At 45.8% G+C, this 21,691-nt stretch overlaps 1 protein-coding gene across 2 annotated transcripts in view; it reads left to right on the top strand.

Moving 5' to 3' along the window:
- SMYD3 (SET and MYND domain containing 3) overlaps positions 1 to 21,691 on the top strand; it is a 778,929-nt gene that overhangs the window by 571,511 nt on the left and 185,727 nt on the right. For both annotated transcript variants that reach the window (XM_059144970.1, XM_059144971.1), the window contains exon 8: positions 1,813 to 1,923. In XM_059144970.1, the coding sequence (XP_059000953.1) occupies positions 1,813 to 1,923 (111 nt within the window). The remainder of the gene's footprint in view (positions 1 to 1,812; positions 1,924 to 21,691) is intronic.

Here is a 21,691-nt window from a genome sequence, read left to right as displayed (position 1 = left end):
TCACCTTCTGCAGTGGATGGTCCTGCTGCTGTCCTCTCCTGTGGCACCCCCACTTCCACCCACCACACACACCCCCAAGATTACTTTCTACACATAAAAATGAATACAGAAGTATTGTACATAGTATGTGACAAGTGGACACCTGTTGCCGAGAAAAGGAGAAAAGTATGAGGGGACGAGGGGCCCGAGGTGGGGAGCGTCGGGTGGTCAGACTCCAGGGAGGAAGCAAGATTGACTGAAACCCAGCACAAGTGAGGGGGCCCCATTGTGGGTTCTGGGAGCACCACAGGGGACACAGCCAGTGTGTTGGATGGGCGTGGGAGTGTGGGTGCATGGGGACAGGAGAACCGAAGGCTGGTGGGGAGTTGGTGCTTATTAGGGAACTGGGCTGGTGGTGATTGTTGTTGAGATTATCGTTATAATTATTCTTAGCCTTCATCCATTGCAGACTAATATTTTTTTAAATTTCATGAAATTAAATTATTGGAAAAATGAAAATTTAAAAACATAGGAGCTAAAAGCCCAGTGTTTTATTATTAGAGTCATATAAAGTATCTTACCAGACTCCTGTAGAAGCTTCTAAACATTCCTTTGCGTTTGTTTTCTGACATTACTGTGGACTGGTGACACAGCCCCTGGAACCACATGCTGAGTTGCGCTGTGGGGACCCCTTGTCAGGATGTGGCCCGTAAGCAAAAGCAGGGTCCTTTGGAGCATTTTGAACACAGCGAAGAGCTGATCTGTCTTAACAATCTGTCTTAGGTTTAAAGAAAATCATGGAGAATCACCGCCTAGAGGGTGTCGTGCGGGAGGGACAGGGGAGGCAGGGAGACCGGCTGTGAGACTTGCTTGTTTTATGGGCAAGAGAGGAAGGCAACTCAGACCAGGACAGTCACATTGGGAGAGATAGAAAGTGGTAGATTCTGGCTATATTTTTAACGTGAGTGCACAGAATTTCCTGGTGGATTGGGCAAGAATTGGAAAGGGAGAATGAAGTCAAGGATGACTTTGAACTTTCTGCTTAAAGGACACGAAAGCTGCATTGCTCTCAGCTTGGACTGGGACAGGTCCAGCAGGAACGGAACAGGCCAAGGGATCAGGGGGCCATTTTGTGTATGTTGAATTAGCCTGGTCGAGTGTGGAATGTGTGAACATCACAATGTTACCCAAAGACCCATGTCTCCAAGTGAAGCTTGACCTTTCACCATTCAAGACAACATAACCACTGTTGAAGGCCCAAGGAGGGGTTTCCATCTAGGATCCCGTTCTGACATTAGTTCTTCTTCTTCTTCTTTTTTTTTTTTTAAATCTATGTAGTCACAAGTAAAACGGTCTCCTAACTTCAAAGCCACCAAATTTGGTTGACTTCAGATTCCATGAGGCTGCGGGACTGATTAGGATTTAAGAACAGCTGGGTATGTCACCTGCCTCCCCTTTGGTGGCCGGAATTGATCTGGCTTCTCTGATCACAAATGGTTATAGCGTTTACTACCCGACACACACCAGCTCTCAATAGTCTCTTATTTGGTGGCTCAGAGACGAGGTGTCCAAGTGTATAGTGATCAGGAGTCTGGGTCTTTAAAGTAAGTGTATAATATACAGGTGCTCACCACACAACAATACCCGAAGGGAATGCATTAAAATTTTACATGTGATTATTTGCGTAGATTGTAAGTAGTCTCTTTACTTTTTGTGCTTTTTGGTGTGTTCAAAATGTGTTCTGCTTAAATAATCAGCAGTGATGTAAGCACGTGTTAGAGGTGCTGAGCACTGCAGCCACGTGACCCTGTCCTCTGTGCAACCACCCCCCAGCTCACCATCTGCTACCTGGACATGCTGATGACCAGTGAGGAGCGCCGCAAGCAGCTGAGGGACCAATACTGTTTCGAATGTGACTGTTTCCGATGCCAAACCCAAGACAAGGTACGTGGCAGGGTGTGGGGGGGGCCAGCTTGGAGCATCTCAGAGGCAGGATCCCAGTGACCTCTCAGAGAATTCTGCTTTTCTTTTATCAATCCTCAAGGAAATGACTCTCAGGGCAGAGTGGGAAACGGAGGTGGATAAAAACAATGCGTGATGGGACACGTGTTTTATCTCCTTGAACTTCTAGCACCCACGAAGCGGCGAGAGGTTTAATGTCAGGTAGGGATCTATGGAACTTGATTCTGGAGGGAATCTAGGCGTTAAACATATAACGAAAAGGACCCTGAAGGCCGGCGCGCTGTTAGAGCATACAGCGGGGTGCTGGGGTACGTTATGGCTGTTGAAGCTGCTGCTCAAATTCTAGTTTGTTATTTCCTTAAAATTTGGTCTATAAGCCTTTTTGCTATAATGCTCATAGCAGAGAGAGATCACTTATCTCTAGCAACTTTTACTCTCTGAGAAAGAAAAGCCAAAATAAAAGCTATAAAGACAATGAATGAACTTAGGTTAAAAAAAAAAACTTTTCTCCTTTTATTCATGTGCTTTCCTCACATCAAATCTATTGACTTTTAGTTTGCACACAATTGAGTTATCTGAATAAATCTTACTTTTGTAGAGTGTTTTGTGTTTGTGGGAAGTCTTTTATAATCACTGTCATTTAACTCAAGAATTGTGAATTAGGAAATGCAACTCAGAGAGGTTCAGAGGTGTGCCTGTGGGAGAGGGTGAAGAAATCGTGGCAAAACCAAGTCTCAAACTTAGATCTTGAGACGGAATCTAGTCCTCCTCCCTCGCAACCGTACAATGCCCTGCGGTCTCTGGGGTCAACATCAATGCAGAGAGGCTGCGGTTCTCACTGCGGGAGCTCAGGGACCTTGTGCTCATTCTACCGAGGCCGGAATCAGTGAACACAGTTAGTTTTTAGTGAAAAAGAAATAAATGCACGAAACGGGAAAAGTCGGACCCGCTGCTAATTCCTGCCCAAGAATTAGCCCTTTGTGCTAGCCCTTTGTGACAGCCACTTGTGCCGGGATTGTAGGGGATCCGCTGGGATTTCTCCCCAGACCGTCATTGAGCATCTTTTCATGTGCCCGTTGGCCATCGGTATCTCTTCACCCCTGTCAGCACGGCTAGACTCAGAAAGATAAATAACAGGTGTTGGTGAGGTTGTGGAGAAAAGGGGAGGCTTGTGTGGGACGTGTTGGTGGGAACGCACACTGGTGCAGCCACCGTGGGAGACATTACGGATGTCCCTCAAAAAATTAAAACTAGAACAACCGTATAATCCAGAAGTTCCGCTTCTGGGTATTTAACTAAAGGAAATGAAAACACTAATTTGAACAGATAGCCGCATCCTCACGTTCATCGCAGCGTTGTCTACAATAAACAAGACATGGAAACAATTTTCAGTGTCCAACCATAGATGAATGTTCAGGAAAACGTGGTGTATATACACTGGATGACTGTTCGGCCCTTGAAGACAATGGCATCGGGCCGTTTGCAAGAACATGGATGGACCTTGGGGGCATTATGGTAACTGAAATAAGTTGGACAGAGAAAGACAAACACGGTGTCTAACACCTGCAATTAAACTGGACGCCCTTAAAGCCCCTCCCAGTTCTGTTACCCACATTTCTCTAAATGTTTCCTAGGAGAAGCGAGTGGGGTATATACCCTGAGATGAGACTACAGATGTGATTTCAATCAGCTTGTCAGTTTTGTTTTCAAGTTTCTATTTACCCGAGAATTTTATTCTGTTTAGTGATGTAAATGTTCCTCCTGAAATCTCCGTATCACTGATTTGCTTTGACAAAGTAAGACCGGTATGAAGCCAGCTTAAGTGCATCCCCCAAAGATTACAAATTCAAAACTACTGAAGTCAAAATTGAATTCACTTTGGTTCCAAGGTTTAAAGTTTTCAACATTATTTTTCTGTTTTTTTTTGGACCCTGAGAAATTCATCTCAGCAGGGTTTCGAGTCAAGTGGTATTTATCAGGGTGCCGTCTGCATGTTGCTGGGCCCATGTGCTGTCCGGCTTCAGGAAGGCAGGAGGCCTTTCAGAGCGGCTGTAATTGGCACGTGTGGAGCTATGTGTCATTTCTAGTCATCAGCAGCTTAATTGCTGGAAGGAATAGAACTTACCTTCTAAGGGAGGTTTCAGAACCATTTGACTTCTCCTGTGGTTTGCACAAGTCAGAATCCTAGGTCACAGAAGCAGAGTAACAGACCCACAGGCACTGATGGTTTCTGTAAGTTTGTGGCTGGTATGCAGCGTGCTTCCTTGGATGTCACCTGCTTTATGGCAAAAAAAAAAAAAGCTGTGTTTCCTGCCCATGTCACTTTTTCTTTCCTAAAGCCTGTTACATCTGATCCTTCTTCTGAAACATGGTGTCTGTCCATTTACTAGTAATGCCGCTGCCTCACCTCACTCCTGGATTATTGAAATAGCCCCTGGCCCTCCATGTCCCCTCGGTCATTCGTCCTGCACCCTGTCCTACAGTAAGTTTTCTGAACCACCGCAGTTTCCATGTCACTGCTTTACTCGGAATTTTGGAAAACATTTGTCATTGGCTTTAATCTTCAGGATAAAACTTCAGACTCAGCTTGGCATTCAAGGCCATGACCCCAAAGGCCAACCTACTGTGTTTCCCTTCCTTTCTCTTCCTTCCCCAATGAGTTCTGTCTCATCACACCCTCCCACCACTCAGAAGCCTCTGATGGGCTTTCAGGCACACATCAATACACATCTCTCTGCATATCGGTGTAAATATGTAAATGTAGGCAGATGAGTGTGTATGCTAAAATGGCTGTAAATCTTACGTTAATTTGTGAAATAAGAGTGACAGGAAATGAGACAAAAGCAAGTCAGTGCCCCAAAGGCATTCTGTTGGATCCTCTAAAGTGACCAGAAACCAATCACAAATTACTCTAAATGTCCCAGCAGCCAAAGCTAAAGGACTAATTTCAGAATTTACAGTAGCCATGAGGCTGGACACACAAGGTTCCTGGGCCGAAGCCCAGTTTTTCCCAGTACTGAGGCCAGAGCCACTCCAGAGGGTCCCACACAATTCCTAAGGTAATGTCCTTAGCAGACTTCCACAATTATTTAAATAGCTGATTTTTTATTATATTCTTCAATGTGGCTGATAGACACAATTTCAAATTATAATTTAATGAAAGTAACACAAAGGGTTAAAATTGATCTACTCTTGTTTCCTATCTCCCAGATGGTTTGCTCCCTTCTGAGAATAAAATTTACACTATACAGAGGGAAGCAAGGACGGCATAACCTTCAGATGATCCTTCGTTAATGGTATTTCTTACTGTCTTTCCAGTTCTGTATTTTAGTTTTTATGTAAGTGATAGGTGCATACAATTTGAAAAATCAAAGTGCTAGAAGCCAGTTCAAAACACTTTCCCGGGGCTCCTGGGTGGCTCAGTGGGTTGAGCCTTTGCCTTCAGCTCAGGTCATGATCCCAGGGTCCTGGGATCAAGCCCCACGTTAGGGCTCTCTGCTCGGCGGGGAGGCTGCTTCCTCCTCTCTCTCTGCCTGCCTCTCTGCCTACTTGTGATCTCTCTCCCTCTGTCAAATAAATAAATAAAATCTTTAAAAAAAAAAAAAAACAAAACCACTTTCCCTCTCCTGCTCCCAAGATGACTCCCTTTCGGCTTCTGGCATTTATTTCATGTTTCTAGAGCTAAAGCTCCCTTAAATCACATGCTAGGGAACCAGTGGGCCGCAGTGGTGTCGGGGCTCTGCTGACACGGTTACGTAGGCGATGGGCATCTTGGTGCTCTGTACCTAGAAGTGTGTCTTCTGACCTTTCCAGGCCCAGAGCTTCTATATCTACTTAGCCTAAGGAAAAAGTCATCAGCCCTGTGTCTTCTGCCTCTTTCTATTAACAGATATCTCATCTGCTGGCTTAAAGCCTCTCGCCTTTCTTGCGGGAAGCCTTTCTAGTCCATTCTAACCACGGGAACGGAGGGCGCTCCTGCTGCTGCGGCCTCCAGAGCGGAGGAGGCCCCAGCATCAGCTTGGCGTCTTGCTTTGCTTTGCTGTTTGATTCTTGGTCCAGGGAGATGTTTTTTCTTGTTTTTGAATTAATAAAGCTATTTCTGGCTTCTCTTTTTCTCTTTTACTCACCGTCGCTGTGGGGTTTAGGGTAGAGGGGAGCACTTCAAAGTCTTAGAGCATCTTGATGGGATGTCTGCGATTTGCTTTTCAAGCCTGTTAAGTGTGAATTCAAAGCTTTAGAGGCAGAGAAGAGGTGAGGATAAACCATCTCACTCTGCTGGGGGCTTCCAAGTACGTGTGCGCCTTTCACCCAGGACCAGCCTGTCTGAGATCCCCAGAAGGATCCAGATCCTTTACCACAGGGCCTTCTGTGGAGAAAGACTTGAGCAGAGTCATTCTGGAAATGTATCCCTTCTGGAAGCAGTTGAATAAATGGCTCTGTTGGGGGTGGGGGCAGGAAGCCGGGGCGAAGCCCTAGTAAGCTTCTCATTCCTGATGCTTCAATGCTAACTCCATTTCCTTTGTAATCTCTTCCATAGGAATGAAGCTGTTAGTTATTGTCCTTGGTAATTATTTCAGCCCGTGTTTGCAGATCCTCATGTGTAGCATGGGATTTCCTCTCTTTGGTCCCTTCTGAGGATCCCTGATATTGTGCATTATGGAGGCCGGAAGTGGCCCAGCACCCTACATGGGGAGCGCCTTCCAGGGGTGCTGTGCTCAGGTCCTGCAGACGCTGAGCCTCGACGGGGCTATTCCGTTAGACTCTGGTAAGCGGGCAGCAGATTCAGGAGTGAGCCACGGAAGAAACGGAGATTCTCTGAAGCAGTAATCAAGGCAGTGTTAGAATTAAAGCTGTAGTCAAAGGGAAGGAGAGTTCTCTGCCCAAGAAGAAGTTGATGGTAACTTGAGTCTATTTAAAATACAAGCAATTACTTAAAGGTCATTTAGTAAACCGAGATTTTTTTCTGCTGCCTTCTTCCATTTTGCTAAATTAATTGTAAGCAGAAATGCCTTGTGGCGGGCTGATGAGCTCAACCAGCTCTGAGTTGTTTCATATTATAGGTTTTAACAGCCTAAGTGGAGCGTGGGCCCTGTGTCTGATGTTTTCATCGTAACCGGATTACCTTATCTTCAGGAAGATTTGGCAGGGATTGAAGAATGGTGTGTGTGTGTGTGAGAGAGAGAGAGAGAGAGACAGACAGACAAAGACAGATTTCACGGGGTCCAAGCCCACTCTGAGTATGTGTTTTCTCTGCCTTGCTTCTCCCAACAACAGAAGAAAGGCTGTCCCTGGGGTGAGCTCAGGGCTGGCTTGCACTGAACGCTCAAGGGAGGAAAGGAGTAGGTTGACTTCCTGACCACACGATGCCATCTGCGGTGTTGCCACGGAATGGGAGAGGCTCCTGGGCTAGGTGAGATGGTCCTGGTCTGCGGCCTACAAAGTTGGCCCGGGAGATCAACAATGCAGCTATTGTGTCTCCTTGGAACATGCTGCCGGCTCGTCACAGCCCCGCCTTCTCCCCAGACAGCAGGCAGCTGTGCTCCTGGGCTGTTTCGGGGTGCTCTGGTGCGTTCAGAATTCCACCCCAGGGCAAGAAGAGGGTGGCTCCGCAGTTTGTGGTGACAGGAATTCTCTCTTGCAGCCATTCCAGGTCTTGCACAAAAACGCTTTTCTTTCAGCTTGTGGTCTGCAAGAGGCTCTGGCTCAGGGAGCTGAGGCGGGGGCAGGTGACAGCGGCTGGGACACAGACGTCTGGGTTCCCGTGTCCCAGGCACCATATGTAGCCCACCACGGGGCGCGCAACATCCAGGAAGTGCTGGAGAAGGAGTGACCTTTCTCAGGGAATGTTCTATGTTAGGATGCCTGCTAGAGCTCTGGGGGCACGTCCCTCATGCTCGGTCCTGGGCTGAGTGATTCGTACACCTCGTCTCATCCAGTCGCCATGACTCAAGGAGGGCGGCACCCTTCTTCCTGTCTCACAGATGCAGTAACTGGGGCTCTTAGCTGCGCAGGCCATATCTTTACCCTCTCCACTATGCTGTCGCTCTCCTTTTAGGAAGAGCAAATAGACTCTTACTGTTTTTTAAAGATTTAAGTATCCCGCCCAGCACCTGGGTGGCTCAGTCGGTTGGGCATCTGCCGTCTGCTCAGGTCATGATCTCAGGGTCCACACTGGGCTCACGCTCTCTCTCACTATCTCTCTTCCTCTCAAATAAATAAATAAAATCTTTTAAAAAATAAAATAAAATTCAAGTCTCATTTTCATTCAGTAACATTCACTCTTTTCAAAACGCATGCCGTCTGCAACCACCACCACTACTCCAAGAAAAGTCGCGTTCCCCCCACCAGATTCCTTCCTCCCACCTCGTGGTCTGCCTCCTCCCCCCATGTCCAGTTCCCTCACTTCCAGCCCCTGCTGACTTCTGACGCGCTTTCTGTCGCTGCAGCTTTACTTTGTTCAGAACATCCTATGAGTGGATCCAGACAGGCATTCATTCAATTCTGGGTTCCTTCACGTAACATTACGCACTCAATATGCACCGCGTTGTTTTACACACACACACAACTCTCTAATCTCAGTAGGTGGCTCCCTCTTATTGCCATATAGTGTTCTATTATGTGGCTGTTCCGCAGTTTATCCATTCACCAGCTGAAGGACATTCGGTTTTCTCAGTGGTTGGTGGTTGTCAGTACAGCCACTGTAAACCTTCACATACAGGTTGTTGTGAGAACATAACTATTCATTTCATCTGTGTAAATACCTAGGAGTGGGCTGGTTGGGCTACATAGTGAATATATGCTTAACTTTACAAGAAACTGCCAGACTGTTCTCTAGTGTAGCTGTACCATTTTGAACTCCCACAGGCAATGAGTGAGAATTTCAGTTACCCCACATGCTTGCCACTTGATTTTGTCAGTTTTTCTTTTGTTTGTAATCATTATTGTAATCCAGTAGATGCATAGTGATGTCAAGAAAAAAATGCCATTGGTAGTTTGATAGGGACTGCATTAAATCTGTAGATTGCTTTGGATAGTATAGACATTTTGACCGTATTCTTGTTCTGCCAACCTATGAGCATGGAATGGCTTTTTCATTTGTGTGTGTCATCTTCAATTTCTTTCATCAGTGTCCTATAGTTTTCAGAACAGAGGTGTTTTAACTCTTTGGTTAAGTTTATTCCTAAGTGTTTTATTATTTTTGGTGCAATTATAAATGGGATTCTTTCCTTATTTCTCTTTCTGCGACCGCATTATTAGTGCACAGAAATGCAACAGATCTCTGTATATTGATTTTGTATCCTCCAACCTTACTGGACTCTTTTACCAGTTCTAGTAGTTTTTGGTGCAGTCTTTAGGGTCTTCTACATATAGTATCATGTCATCTGCAAATAGTGAAAGTTTTACCACTTCTTTATCAATATTTATGCCTTTTATTTCTTTTTCTTATCTGATTGCTGTGGCTAGGACCTCCTGCATACAAATGGCAAAAGTGGATATCCTTGTCTTGTTCCTCAGTTTTCCACCATTGAATATGATGTTAGCTGTGCAATTTTCATGTATGGTTTTTATTATGGTGAAGTATGTTTCCTCTAAACTTACTTTGTTGAGGGTTTTGATCATGAATGGATGTTTTACTTTGTCAAATGCTTTTGTTGCAGATAAAAGCAACAAAAGCTGTTGTCTTATTGAGATAATCATATGGTTTTTACTTTTTTTCTTGTGGATGTGATGTATCCACACTGATTGATTTGTGAATAATGAGACACACTTGCATCCCAGGAGTGAGTCCCACTTGATCATGGTGAATGATTTTTTAATGTATTGTTAGATTCAACTTGCGAGTATGCTGTTGAGAATTTTTGCATCTATGTTCATGAGAGATATTGGCCTATAGTTCTTTTTTTGTTATGTCTTTTATCTGGTTTTAGTATCAGGGTAATGCTGGCCTCATATAATGAATTTGGAAGCTTTTCTTCCTCATCTAATTTTTGGAGTACTTTGAGCAGAATAGGTATTAGCTCATCTTTAAATATTTGGTAGAATTCACATGTGAGGCTGTGGTCCTAGACCTTTGTTTGTTGGAAGTGTTTTAATTACTGATTCAATTGCATTGTTGGTAATTGGTCTATTCAAATTTTCTGCTTTTCCTGATTCAGTTTTGGCAGGTTATATGTTTCTAGGAATTTATCCATTTCTTCTAGGTTGTCCAGTTTGTTGGCACATAATTCTTCATAATATTCTCTTATAATGCTTTGTGTTTCTGTGGAGTCATTTTTATTTCTTTTCTCTCATTTCTGATTTTGTTTGTTTGAGTCCTCTCTCTGATGAGTCTGGCTACAGGTTTATCAATTTTGTTTATCTTTTCAAAAAACAGCTCCTATTTTATTGGTCTGTTTTATTCCCTTTTTTAGTTTCTATTTCATTCATTTCTGCTCTAATCTTTATGATTTCCTTACTTCTACTGGTTTGGTTTGGTTAGTTCTTTTGGGAGCTTCTTTAGGTATAAGGTCAGGTTGTGTGTTTGAGCTTTTTCTTGCTTCGTGAGGTGCGCCCGTATTGCTATAAGCTTCCCTCCCACAACAGCTTTTGCTGCATCCCTGAGTTTGCACCATTGGGCTTCATTTTCATTTGTCTCCATGTATTTTTTAAATTCTCTCTTTGATTTCTTGGTTGACCCCTTCATTGTTTAGTAGCATGTTATTTAACCTCTGTGTATTTGTTCTCTTTCCAGATTTTCCTTGTGGTTGATTTCTAACTTCATGGTGTTGTGGTTGTGGAAGATGCATGGAATGACTTCAGTCTTTCTGAATTTGTTGAGACTTGTCTTTGTGGCCTAACATGTGATCTGTTTGGGAGAATGTTCCATGTGTACTTGAAAAGAATGTGTATTCTGCTGGTTTAGGATAGAATGTTCTGAATATATCTGTTAAATCCATGTGGTCTGATGTGTCATTCAGAGCCACTATTTCCTTGATTTTCTGTTTGGATGATTTATCTGTTGATGGAAGTGAGATGTTACAGCCCCCCCGCCCCTTACTGTATTACTCTCCACTATTTCCTTCATGTTTGTTATGAACTGCTTTATGTATTGGGTGCTTCCATGTTGGGTGCATAAATGTTTACAATTGTTGTTTCTTCTTCTTGGATTATTCCCTGTATGTTTATATAGTGTCCTTCTTTGTCTCTTGTTACAGTCTTTGTTTTAAAGTCTGGGGCACCTAGGTGGCTCAGTGGGTTAAGCCTCTGCTTTCAGCTCGGGTCACGGTCCTGGGGTCCTGGGATGGAGCCCTGTATTGGGCTCCCTGCTCAGTGGAGAGCCTGCTTCTCCCTCTCTCTCTGCCTGCCTCTCTGCCTGCTTGTGATCTCTGTCTGTCAAATAAATAAATAAAATCTTTAAAGTCTGTTTTGTCTGACAGAAGTATTGCTATCTGGGCGTTCTTTTCACTTCCAATTGCATGCTAAATGCATTACTTCACTTTGAATCTGCATGTGTCTTGAGGTCTGAAATAAGTCTCTTGTAGGCAGCATATGGACGGGTCTTATTTTTTTTAATCCATTCTGTCACCCCCTTCTCTTTTGATTGGAGCACTGAGTCCATTTACATTCATAGGAATTATTGATAGGAAAGTACTTCTTGTCATTTTGTTACTTTTTTTTTTTAAAGATTTTATTTATTTGACAGAGGGAGATCACAAGGAGGCAGAGAGGCAGGCAGAGAGAGAGAGAGAGGGAAGCAGGCTCCCTGCTGAGCAGAGAGCCTGATGTGGGACTCGATCCCAGGACCCTGAGATCATGACCCCAGCTGAAGGCAGTGGCTTAACCCACTGAGCCACCCAGGTGCCCATTTTGTTACTTGTTTTATAGTTGTTTTGCAGCTTTGCTCTGCAGAACCTGGTGTTTCAGGGGTGTCTCCTGTGCGTTGCTTGTGCAGTTGAGGGGACCTCCGGCAGCCTGGGGCAACTCCTGCTGAGCCCTCCTGGTTTGAGGGGGGGTGGACCTGCAGAAGCACGCAGGGGCAGGGCGTGCTGTTGGCAAGCTCGGTGGGGAGGGTTAGTGCTGCAGCTGGTTTTTGCAGGTGTCTGTATGTCTAGGCTGGGGAGCAGGGGAGGGCAGTGGCACCAGCTCCTTTGTTCTGGGGGAAGTCTCCCAAAGGTCCCTACCCTCTGCAGCACAAGCTCCGAGATAAGTAAATAAACCTCCAGTCTCCCTCCTGTATACCCCAGGCATTTGCCGAACTGCTGCTTCTGGGCCCTATCCCCGCTGGGCCGTCTGTTCTACTTCTCCAAGGACAGGGACTCAATTCTCTGTGCCCTCTCAGCTCTCCCAGAGCCACTCCCACTGATGGTGAAATTCCAGGTGTTAAGCCCCACTGGTGGGGAGAACTTTGGATGTTAGGGCCCTCTGGTTTTCAAACCCAGGTGTTACGGGGATTCATTTTCCCCATGCGGATCACCCGTGCCCGGGGTTGCTTGTGCGGGAGCCAGCGCCTCTTGCCTCTCTGTGACCATGTGTCCCTCCCTCTCGCGAACACTCTCCTGGGTCTGTTTTGCTCCGAACCATATCTCTGCCCTTCTTACTCTCCTGGCCTCTTCTCTACATTTATTGGTGGAGAGTCTGTCCTGCCACTCTTTGGGTTGCTTTTCTCATTTACACTGATGTGGTGTTACCTACTTGGATCTGTGGACCCGTTGAGTTTAGGATCCCCCACTCTGTCGTCTTTCTGAAGTCTAGAGTTCCTTACTCTTTTGTTGTTGTTTTTTTTTTTTTAAGATATATTTATTTTTGAGAGAGAATGTGAGTGAGGCAAGTGAGCAGTGGGACAGACAAAGAGAGAATCTTAAGCAGATTCCCTGGTGGGCCTGGAGCTGACATGGGTCTCTATCTCATGACACTGAGATTATGACCTGAGCCAAAATCGAAAGTCAGACGCTTAACCCACTGAGTCATGCAGGTGACCCAGAGCTCCGTATTCTTTACACAAGTTTTTATTTTTTTGTTTCTATTAGATGTGTGCTTCATAACTTATTTTTTCTGTCTGTGGTTTATTTTTTCATTTTCTTAACAGTCTTTTGAAAAGCATAAGTTTTAAATTTTGACATAGTCTACTTTTTAGTTTTTTTTTTTTTTTTTTTATGGTTTAGTCTTTGGATGCCATATCTAGGAAGTATTTGCCTAATCTAAGAGAAGAAAGATTTTTCATCTATGTTTTCTATTAGACATTTTATAGTTTTAGGTTTTGCATTTAGGTCTTTGATCCGTTTTGAGGTAGTTTTCTTACGGTGTTCTTTTTTTTGCATATGGGTGTCCCATTTTCCCAGTACCATTTGCTCAATCAATATCTTACTTATGGCAGTAAGATATTATAGACAGTGCAGTTAGATAGAGGGGTTGGGATCTAGTCCTCAAGCCTGTACTTGTAACATCGGTGACACTAGCCAGACAGTTCAAATCAAATCTGGGTGGTGGTAACATGGCAGCTTATACAGTAGAGAGAGCACGTGCTCTGAAGTCTGACCGTCCTGGTTTTGTTGTTTCCTCACCGTTTGACTTTGGTAAATTTCCCTGTCTTCTTCTTTGTTTACTCTTGTGAAATGCTAATGATCTATCGGCAAAGCTGCTTTGTGGGTTCAGTTAGATGAAAGCTTTGGTTGGGAGATTGTGGACGCTCGGCGGTTGCCATCATTGTTAGCCAATGTTCTGGGGACAGAACAATCTATACGTGGAGCTCCAGGAATTATAGCCTCCTTAGTTCCGATCATTTGCTGGTCAGGGTTCCTAAACTTCTCATAGAATCTAATTGGTAGCTTTTTAAGTCTTCCTGTTCTAACTTTTCATACTCTCCACTTCCTCCCCCATTTTTGTTTCTAGTGCCTTCTGTGTGGTTTCTGTGGTCACTGTGTTGGATGTTGTGTCGTCCTTGGCATAGCCCCTCTCCCTAGCCTGGGCTCTCCCTCATGAGAGGGGAGCTGACCTTTGTCCAGACTTTGGGGGTCAATCACTGCCCTTCACCTCTACTCACGTGGTGCTGCTCCCTCCACCTGCTGTTGGTGCCGTTGCTCAAATGGAGGGTGTGCAGGGGCTGCAGGAAAGGCCATGGGGGCAGGTGCCCCGGGGGGCTCTCAGGCTCAGTAAGAAGGCAGCAGAGCCCGCGTGAGTGGCACCGCATAGAGTCACAGGCTAGACCGTTCCTCCTTCCCCCATCCCTGGACAAAGTAGGGGTCATCCTGGACCCTCCCTCTCCTCACTTCTCTCCCAAATGGAGATGACGCCTCTTTTAGGATTTGCCACAGAGGAAGTCTTTTCCCTTTCTGAGTGAGATCACACTTGGAATCTTCTACTTACAATGAAACAGAAGTAATGCAACACTGGGGGACAGAGACTGGACTGGGCTTCCCTTGCCGTTCATGCCCTACTCGTTACAGTGCGACAGAGCGTCACCCACACTTCTTGGGCCCTGAGCTGAAAACAGGCCTCCTCACCATCACAACAGTGACCTCGCTCTGAGGTGGGTGGACACCTGCTCACTCGGCAGAGGGAGTGGTGGCAGAGGGCTCTGCCTGAAACCGGAGCTGGCCCTGCAGCGGACCATAGGACAGATGGCCTAGAAGTCCAGAGGGGGGAATGGAATATTCCAGTCCCCTTAATTATCTTAAACTCTGTGTAGAAATTGAGGACATATGCTGCCATCCAGAAATAGCTTTTCTTTATTTTACTTGCAAATCTGTTTTCCCCTCGTCTGTTTGCTGAGCTCAACAGTGACCTTGAAGGCTGATGCTTTTGGTCTCCAGTACCTGCCCCAAGCCCCTAAGATATGACCTGCTTAACGTCACAGAACTTGGGAATCCTGCAGCTCTACCCCTGCACCTCACTGCTGAAATACCGGCGGAAGCACTTGAAGCAGCGGATCTCGTGCTAACTCTTTGGGGTCACAGTTTCCTGGGCAGAGACCACCTACCAGCAGTGACGCTGCCTCCTTGGAGGCTTCACACTGGGGGCTGGATGTCGTTGGTGACAACGGTCAGTGCAGCTCTGTGGATTGGGGACGGTGCCCCACCGAGTGTGGTTCCACGGACCTACTCCCCTGCTCTGAAAAGTAGCTATTAGGCTCCAGGTGAATATGGCCGGTTGGGCACGTGCGTTTCTCTGCACCGTCTCCCCAAGTCCTGCTGCAAAGATGGTCCGAGTGGCTCTTCCTACCTTCAGAGCCTAAAAGGTGGAAGCGAGAGCGCATGCCGCCAAGAGGTAGATCGGAAGGCTTCAGTTCAGTTCGAATAGCGGGAAGACACATTCGGTCTCTGGTCCGTCGATACCTTCCTTCTGCAGAGAGGAGTGAAGGGCCGGGGGGAGTCTGGACCGGGGAGTCCAGTTCTCCTAAGGCTGGGCAGTGCCCTTTTGATGAGGCAGCGTAGCTACTGGCCCCAGGTGCGGAGGAAAAGGAAGAGATAAAGGTAAAAGAATAAATTGATCTGGAAGGTCCCCCTTGGATGATTTTCCTGGAAAGACCATTTAAATTTGCTTATTCCTCATTTTACAGTTCTTGAAATATTATCTTTATCCAGTGTCTCAAGCCCTTTGGATAATTGAACTATAGAAATAAACCAGAAAAAATATTTTTCTTATTTTTTATTTTTTAAAATATATTTTTAAAAGATTTTATTTATTTATTTGACAGACAGAGATCACAAGGAGGCAGAGAGGCAGGCAGAGAGAGAGAGGAGGAAGCAGGCTCCCTGCTGAGCAGAGAGCCCGATGCGGGGCTCGATCCCAGGACCCTGAGATCATGACCTGAGCAGAAGGCAGAGGCTTTAACCCACTGAGCCACCCAGGCGCCCCAGAAAAAACATTTTTTTAGACTGGTTTTGCCACTGGTAAACTTAGCACATTTTAATTATAATGTCTGTGCAAGACCCTGGACGAAGATTCGCAATGCTTCCACTACCCCTCTCGGAGGGTGTGGGTAGGTTGTTCTTGTAAGAGGGGACTAACCCAGTAGCTACTGTGGGCGTCCGGCGAGCCGGGACTCACACTTCACAACAAGCGCTGGGATTTGGAGCAAGTCTGTTCTGTTGCTAGGCTGAGCATAAACCTTCTGGAAATCAGGCTCCCGGCTGTTGCTTAGAACTTGAGTAGACTCCAGTCTCCTTTGGGCTTCTTACTCATCCACCTTACTTTTACTATTTGTCCCCAGTCTTCTAGCAAGCCTGCTTGAGTGTTTTCTTCTCTCCTTTCCCCGTCTTTCCTTCTTCGTCACGTACTTAGTGAGTGGCCTACAGTGTCCCCCGACCGTGGGAATCAGTGCTTCCTGGAAGTGGCTTACGTTCTCGTGTGGAGACAGACTGCAGACCCACGGCTCAGTCCAGTGTGGCCGCTGTCTCAGTGGGAGCCTGTTTGAAGCTACAGTGGGAGCAGAGGAGAAAAAACATCTCCCTGGTCCATCCAGGAAGACTTCGCAGAGCAGGAGGCGTAGACCTGAGGTGTAATGACTTTTCAGTGCATTAGGGAGCATTGCAGACGGGGCGCACCCCGTGAAATGGCCCGGAGGTCTGGAGAGTGCCACGAATCAGGGCACAGCCTGTGGTTCAGTGTTCTAGGATACGGGCTGGCGGGCCCAGTGATCTGGGGCCGGAGCGGGGGCCGGGGCTGGGTAGGCAGCGTTTGCATTAACATCCCGGAGCGGGGACGGGAAGCCGGTGAGGAAGAGTGAGGGTGGGCTTTTGGCCAGGAACAGCCAGCGAAGTATAACAGAAACTGTAGCAGGAGGCAGGAGCATCAGAAATTCTGAAAACAGGCCAGGAATCCAAGCGTGGTTCTGCCACCATTACGTGTCCAAGAAGGACTGAAGGGCTTTCTGGGAGCTGCCATCACAGACAGGCACCGACAGGCACCCCACAACGAACGAGGTGTTACCGGGTACAGTGAGTGCCTGCGGATGTGGCAAATGGCTTGTTTCACACGTTCAACTGCTCACAGACAGTTTCGGGGACCGTCCGTTAAAGGTTAGGATGTTTACTAGTTGTGCGGAGTGTTAGTTGCTGGGGGGAGAGAGTGCGGCTCTCCAAACTGACTCGGCTTCTGTGCTTCTCCGTAAGGAGGAGATGGTCCTGCCTCATTTGCACACAAAAGCGTATCTTCTGCTTGCTTTCCTCGCGGCCTTTACCACCGGGTCATTTCCAGACCCTGAGAACTCTAAGAAGTGAAGACAGGTGTAGGTCTCCTCCGTCTCTTGTTTTGATATGTAAATGTGGACTGGAATTATTAAAGCCTTGATAATGCTTTTTATGTCTATAAAATTAAAATTTGAGGGCTGCAGCTAAATGCCCATAAAATACAGCTTCCTTCCCATTTGTTGTTAAACCTCGCCATGCAATAAATTTATTTATCCTTCATTAGAATCCTCTTGCTCTCTTTCAGCAGTTAGGACTAACTTCATGGCATTCTTTCTGTACCTTCTTATGCTAATTCCTTATTGTGCCTCTTAAAACGGAACACATGAAGTAGCAGCCGATTAATAAATTACATTTTCTACAACTGAAATAAAAACACGTTAATTATTTCTAAACAGTTAGCCCGCATGCAGCATGGGGAAATTGCTCAGGAGGATGATCGAACAGAGCTTCGGAAGGTGAGGAAAACGGTCCACCTTTAAGAGCCCATCAGTGAAGATCTACTTTTTACAGCTGCTCTCTGTTATGAATGAGGTCCCTCAAATCATGGTGAACATGGTGAATGGGCACCTCTTTCATTTCATACCATTCCCTTTTAGCTCAGCCACAGACCCTGAGCAGTGTCCCTCACAAGCTTTTCTCTGAAGCTGCCGTTCACTCTGGCCAGCAACCTCACAGCTTAAAGATGAAGAGACGGTCTGGGGTGTGGAGAGACAGCACCGGGAGGGCCCTGAGGAGAGACAGAGGGCACAGAAAGCCTCCTGCTTGCGGAAAAGGACCCAGCCAGGGAGACCTGCTGTGCGTGGCCTATGCTACGCTTGGGAAAATGCACTTAAACTGAAGGTTTTTGGACTGGATGTACTAACCTGCACTTTTTTTTTTAAAGACATAAAAAAGACGTGTTTTTAAGACATGCTTTCTCCATGGGGGTCTTCTAAGAACCGTCTTTCTCACTTGTCTGATCTCTCCAGTTCCCTAGAAGTATCCCAGTCATCGAGTTCTAGAATCCTTTGACTTGGATAAGTCCCTGGATAAGTTAGATATTTGTTTTTTTTGTTTGTTTGTTTTTTGTTTTTGTTTTAACATCATGCATTTTGGGGTGTCTGGTTGGCTCAGTTGATAGAACATGTGACTCTTGATTTCAGAGTTTTAAGTTCAAGCCCCATGTTGGGTACGGAGATTACATAAAAATCTTTAAAAATAAATAGATAAAACTAAAAATCACACATTTTGCCACTAAAAAAAGAATTTTACCTGTAAAATTAGATTTTAAAAAGATTGCCCACTCTGGGTTTGGGCCATTGGACCTTCATCTGCCGACTCTCATGACAGACAACCAGCAGGCATTTGCTGAGTGCTGTTACTCAGTGACCCAAAAGGAAGACCCTGTTGGGGCGCCTGGGTGGCTCAGTCAGTGAAGCAGCTGCCTTCCTCTCGGGTCATGATCCCAGGGTCCTGGGGTCGAGCCTTCCTCCCCTGGATCCGGCTCTCTGCTCAGCGGGGAGTTCCCCTCTTCCTCTGCCCCTTCCCCCGAGCTCTTTCCCATATCTCTCTCGCTCTCACTCAAATAAATACATAAAATCTTTAAAAGAAAAAAACAAAAAACAAAAAACGAAACCGAAGCTGTTAACTGAAGCTCCCTGAAAAGCAAGCCAAAAAAAGAGCGACAGTGAGGACAGTGTTACACCTACTAGGTTTGCCTGAAATTCTCCTTTATCAGGCACATCTGCATGTCACCATCTTCTCTTGTCTCCGTGGATAAAGACTGCTTTACCTGAGAAGGACAGAGACGGAAGGGTGTGGAATGGCCACAAAGAAGCGTTCCTCGTCCCCAGGTCCTTTAGCATTAGGACCCCGAAAAGAAACAAGGAGTCATGCTGGAAATCAAGTCGACTTCTTGACTTCAGTCCCAGTAGTTTGTCTTGTTTCGTTTTGTATTCTGTTTGTTTTCTTTTCTTATCCTTTTTTGAGAGGAGCGCATAGGCCTGAGTCGTGAGGGGCGGGGGAGAGGGGGAGGGAGAGAGTCTCAGGCAGACTCCCTGCTGAGTGCGGATCGGTTGTGGGGCTCAGTCTGATGACCCTGAGGTCATGGCCTGAGCTGAAATCAAGAGTTGGATGCTCAACCGACTGAGCTACCCAGGCACCCCAGTTCTGATCTGGTTTTTATTTATTTTATATATATGTATATATATATGTATATGTACACACATATACATATTTATATTCATATATTGATATATATTTAAGATTTTATTTATTTGTTTTATTTATTTGTTTATTATTTGAGGGAGAGAGAGTTCACATGACTGGGGGGAGCAGCAGAGGGAGAAGCAGGCTCCCCACTGAGCAAGGAGCCCAATGTGGAGAGCTCAATCCCAGGACCCCAGGATCATGACTTGAGCCAAAGGCAGATGCTTAACCACCAGTTCTATTGTTTTATAAACAAGATAAAATGGCAAACAGAGTAGTGGGGGGACAGTTTAAAGATGGAAGCAAGGTGGTGGACTCTTTTGGTTTTTGCCCCAAAATAAGCAGAAAGGAGCAAAACTGTGACACAGTGTCTTGGGTTTCAGACTTGCCTTTTGGTGGTTTCAAGGCTGACACGAGACACTCCTGTCAAGTCAGCCCTGGTGCTGGGAGCCTCCTCTCGATGTTATCTGGCTTTTTCCAAGGTAATCTAATACTGCTCTATCGTTGGGGAAAAATAAACTGTTTCCACAATGTTGTTGGTTTAGTATCTAGTTACCAAGGGTACCGTCGGTGGAGAGCAGACAGATTTTTAGTATTAATAGCAGAGCTTCAAGGGATTGTTTATACCCTTTCTGCATTTGTCATTTCAGACCTAAAGATTGAACAGACAAGTTTAAATGTAAAATCACTAATATTGTCAATTATGGGTGATTACTGGATATCCACTCGGTTTCCTTCTCTGACAGTCGCTGTGCTGCAGTATTAGCAACTGGAGAAGCCTTCCCTTTCTGTAAAGTATAGCTAGCTTCCCGAAACGGTTTGCCTACACAAGTCCCGGTATTGATGGAGCTTTTCATGCTACCATAAGCACATCTCAGTAATTTTTACCCAGGAAAATTACTGCTCCTGCCATCCAGACTTTCAATTAAGTGTGCTTTGCTATGAGATGTATCATTTCGATTTTTATTAATTTAAACATTTTGTGTCAACAGAAGGTAGATCATTATTAACTGGTGCAATGTGGTGTCTCACAAAATACATACGTGTCATAGAAAAGTAATTAACTTCCTCGTTCCATTGCTGAACAGATGTGTAATGGAATAAGATTCGGGACCCAAGGGTACCCTAGGACGCTTATTTATTTATTTTAAGTCATTAAATTGTTGCCGCAGATACCTCGTTGCAAGTTTTCCAAACTTGGTTCTCTTTGTCATTGTTGCGCGCCACCCGCCCTTCAACCTGTGTTTGAAAATAGCTTTAGAACCATCACCCACAATTATAAATTCATTTTTTGCCATATCATGGTAATTTCAAGCTCTGGATGGGCTCCCTTTGAGATGAGAAAAAGGTTTGATGACTTAGACTTAAGAATACAGAGTTTTGTTGTTGACAGCGTGGGACGGGCGCTTGGGGAAGCAGGGGCTGGTAAACCAAACCAGTGTTTACCGGCCCACACACCGGCCCAGAGGAGCTTAAGTCAAGACCTCATGATGGACACCAGACCATTGTCTCTTCCTCTCCTTCCCCTAATAGCTCTGATTCAACTGGTCTGTTTTCAGCACCATTCTCTCTTGTCTAGGCTGCTGCAAGCAGTGGTCTCTTTCTACCCTGATACTCTGGAACTTCCTTTTTGCAAAGAAGCCAGAAGGATGTTTTTGGGAGGGACCCTCTTTCTCAGTGCCCCGCTCACTTGCAAGAGGAGATCAAGCTTCATGGACTCGGCCAGCGGGCCCTGCATGGCCTGGCTCCTGCTGACTTTTCCAGCCTCGGCTCAGGTGCCTGGGACACACCAAACTCTTTCCTGCCCTGGGGTCCTTGCACTTGACTTCCCTCTGCCTGGAACAGTCTTTCTGTAGCTTGTGTTTGCCCGGCTCTTTATCGCCTCCTTAGGGAGCCGCCCTTGACCACCCTGGGCAAACAGGTGTCTCTCTCCCTGTTCCTCTCTCCACTGCAGCACAAACAATTATTACACGTCATTACTGGCCGTTGCCTGTTGGCTTACTTGCTAAAAAAGTAGGGATGACCTTCCCAGTCTCGTTTTCTGTCGTGTCTTCAGTGGCCACAAAGTGCTTCCGGAGCAATTACGGTGCTTAATAAATTTGTGTTGCGTGATTGGGTAAGTTAAGCCTAGCATCAAGTTAAGCCCTATAAGGATCTGCCAAGTAACTATATTACTGGAAGCTTGAAGATGACTTTTGTTCATAAGCAGTTTCGTAATCGTTCAAACAGGGGACCATCGGGAATATTCTTGTCTTCTCCTCCAAACAGGACCTACCCCAGCTCCCCACGCTGAGACTTACAGACCCACCTGTAAACCACCCCGTGCAAAGATGGGATGTCTAGTCCCAGTTGTCATCTTGGAAGATTCATGCTCCTAGCATTTCTCTCTCCTCCAG

The sequence above is a fragment of the Mustela lutreola genome, chromosome 14 (genome assembly GCF_030435805.1).
Source record: "Mustela lutreola isolate mMusLut2 chromosome 14, mMusLut2.pri, whole genome shotgun sequence".
Lineage (NCBI taxonomy): Eukaryota > Metazoa > Chordata > Mammalia > Carnivora > Mustelidae > Mustela > Mustela lutreola.
This window is presented reverse-complemented; position numbering and strand designations above follow the sequence as displayed.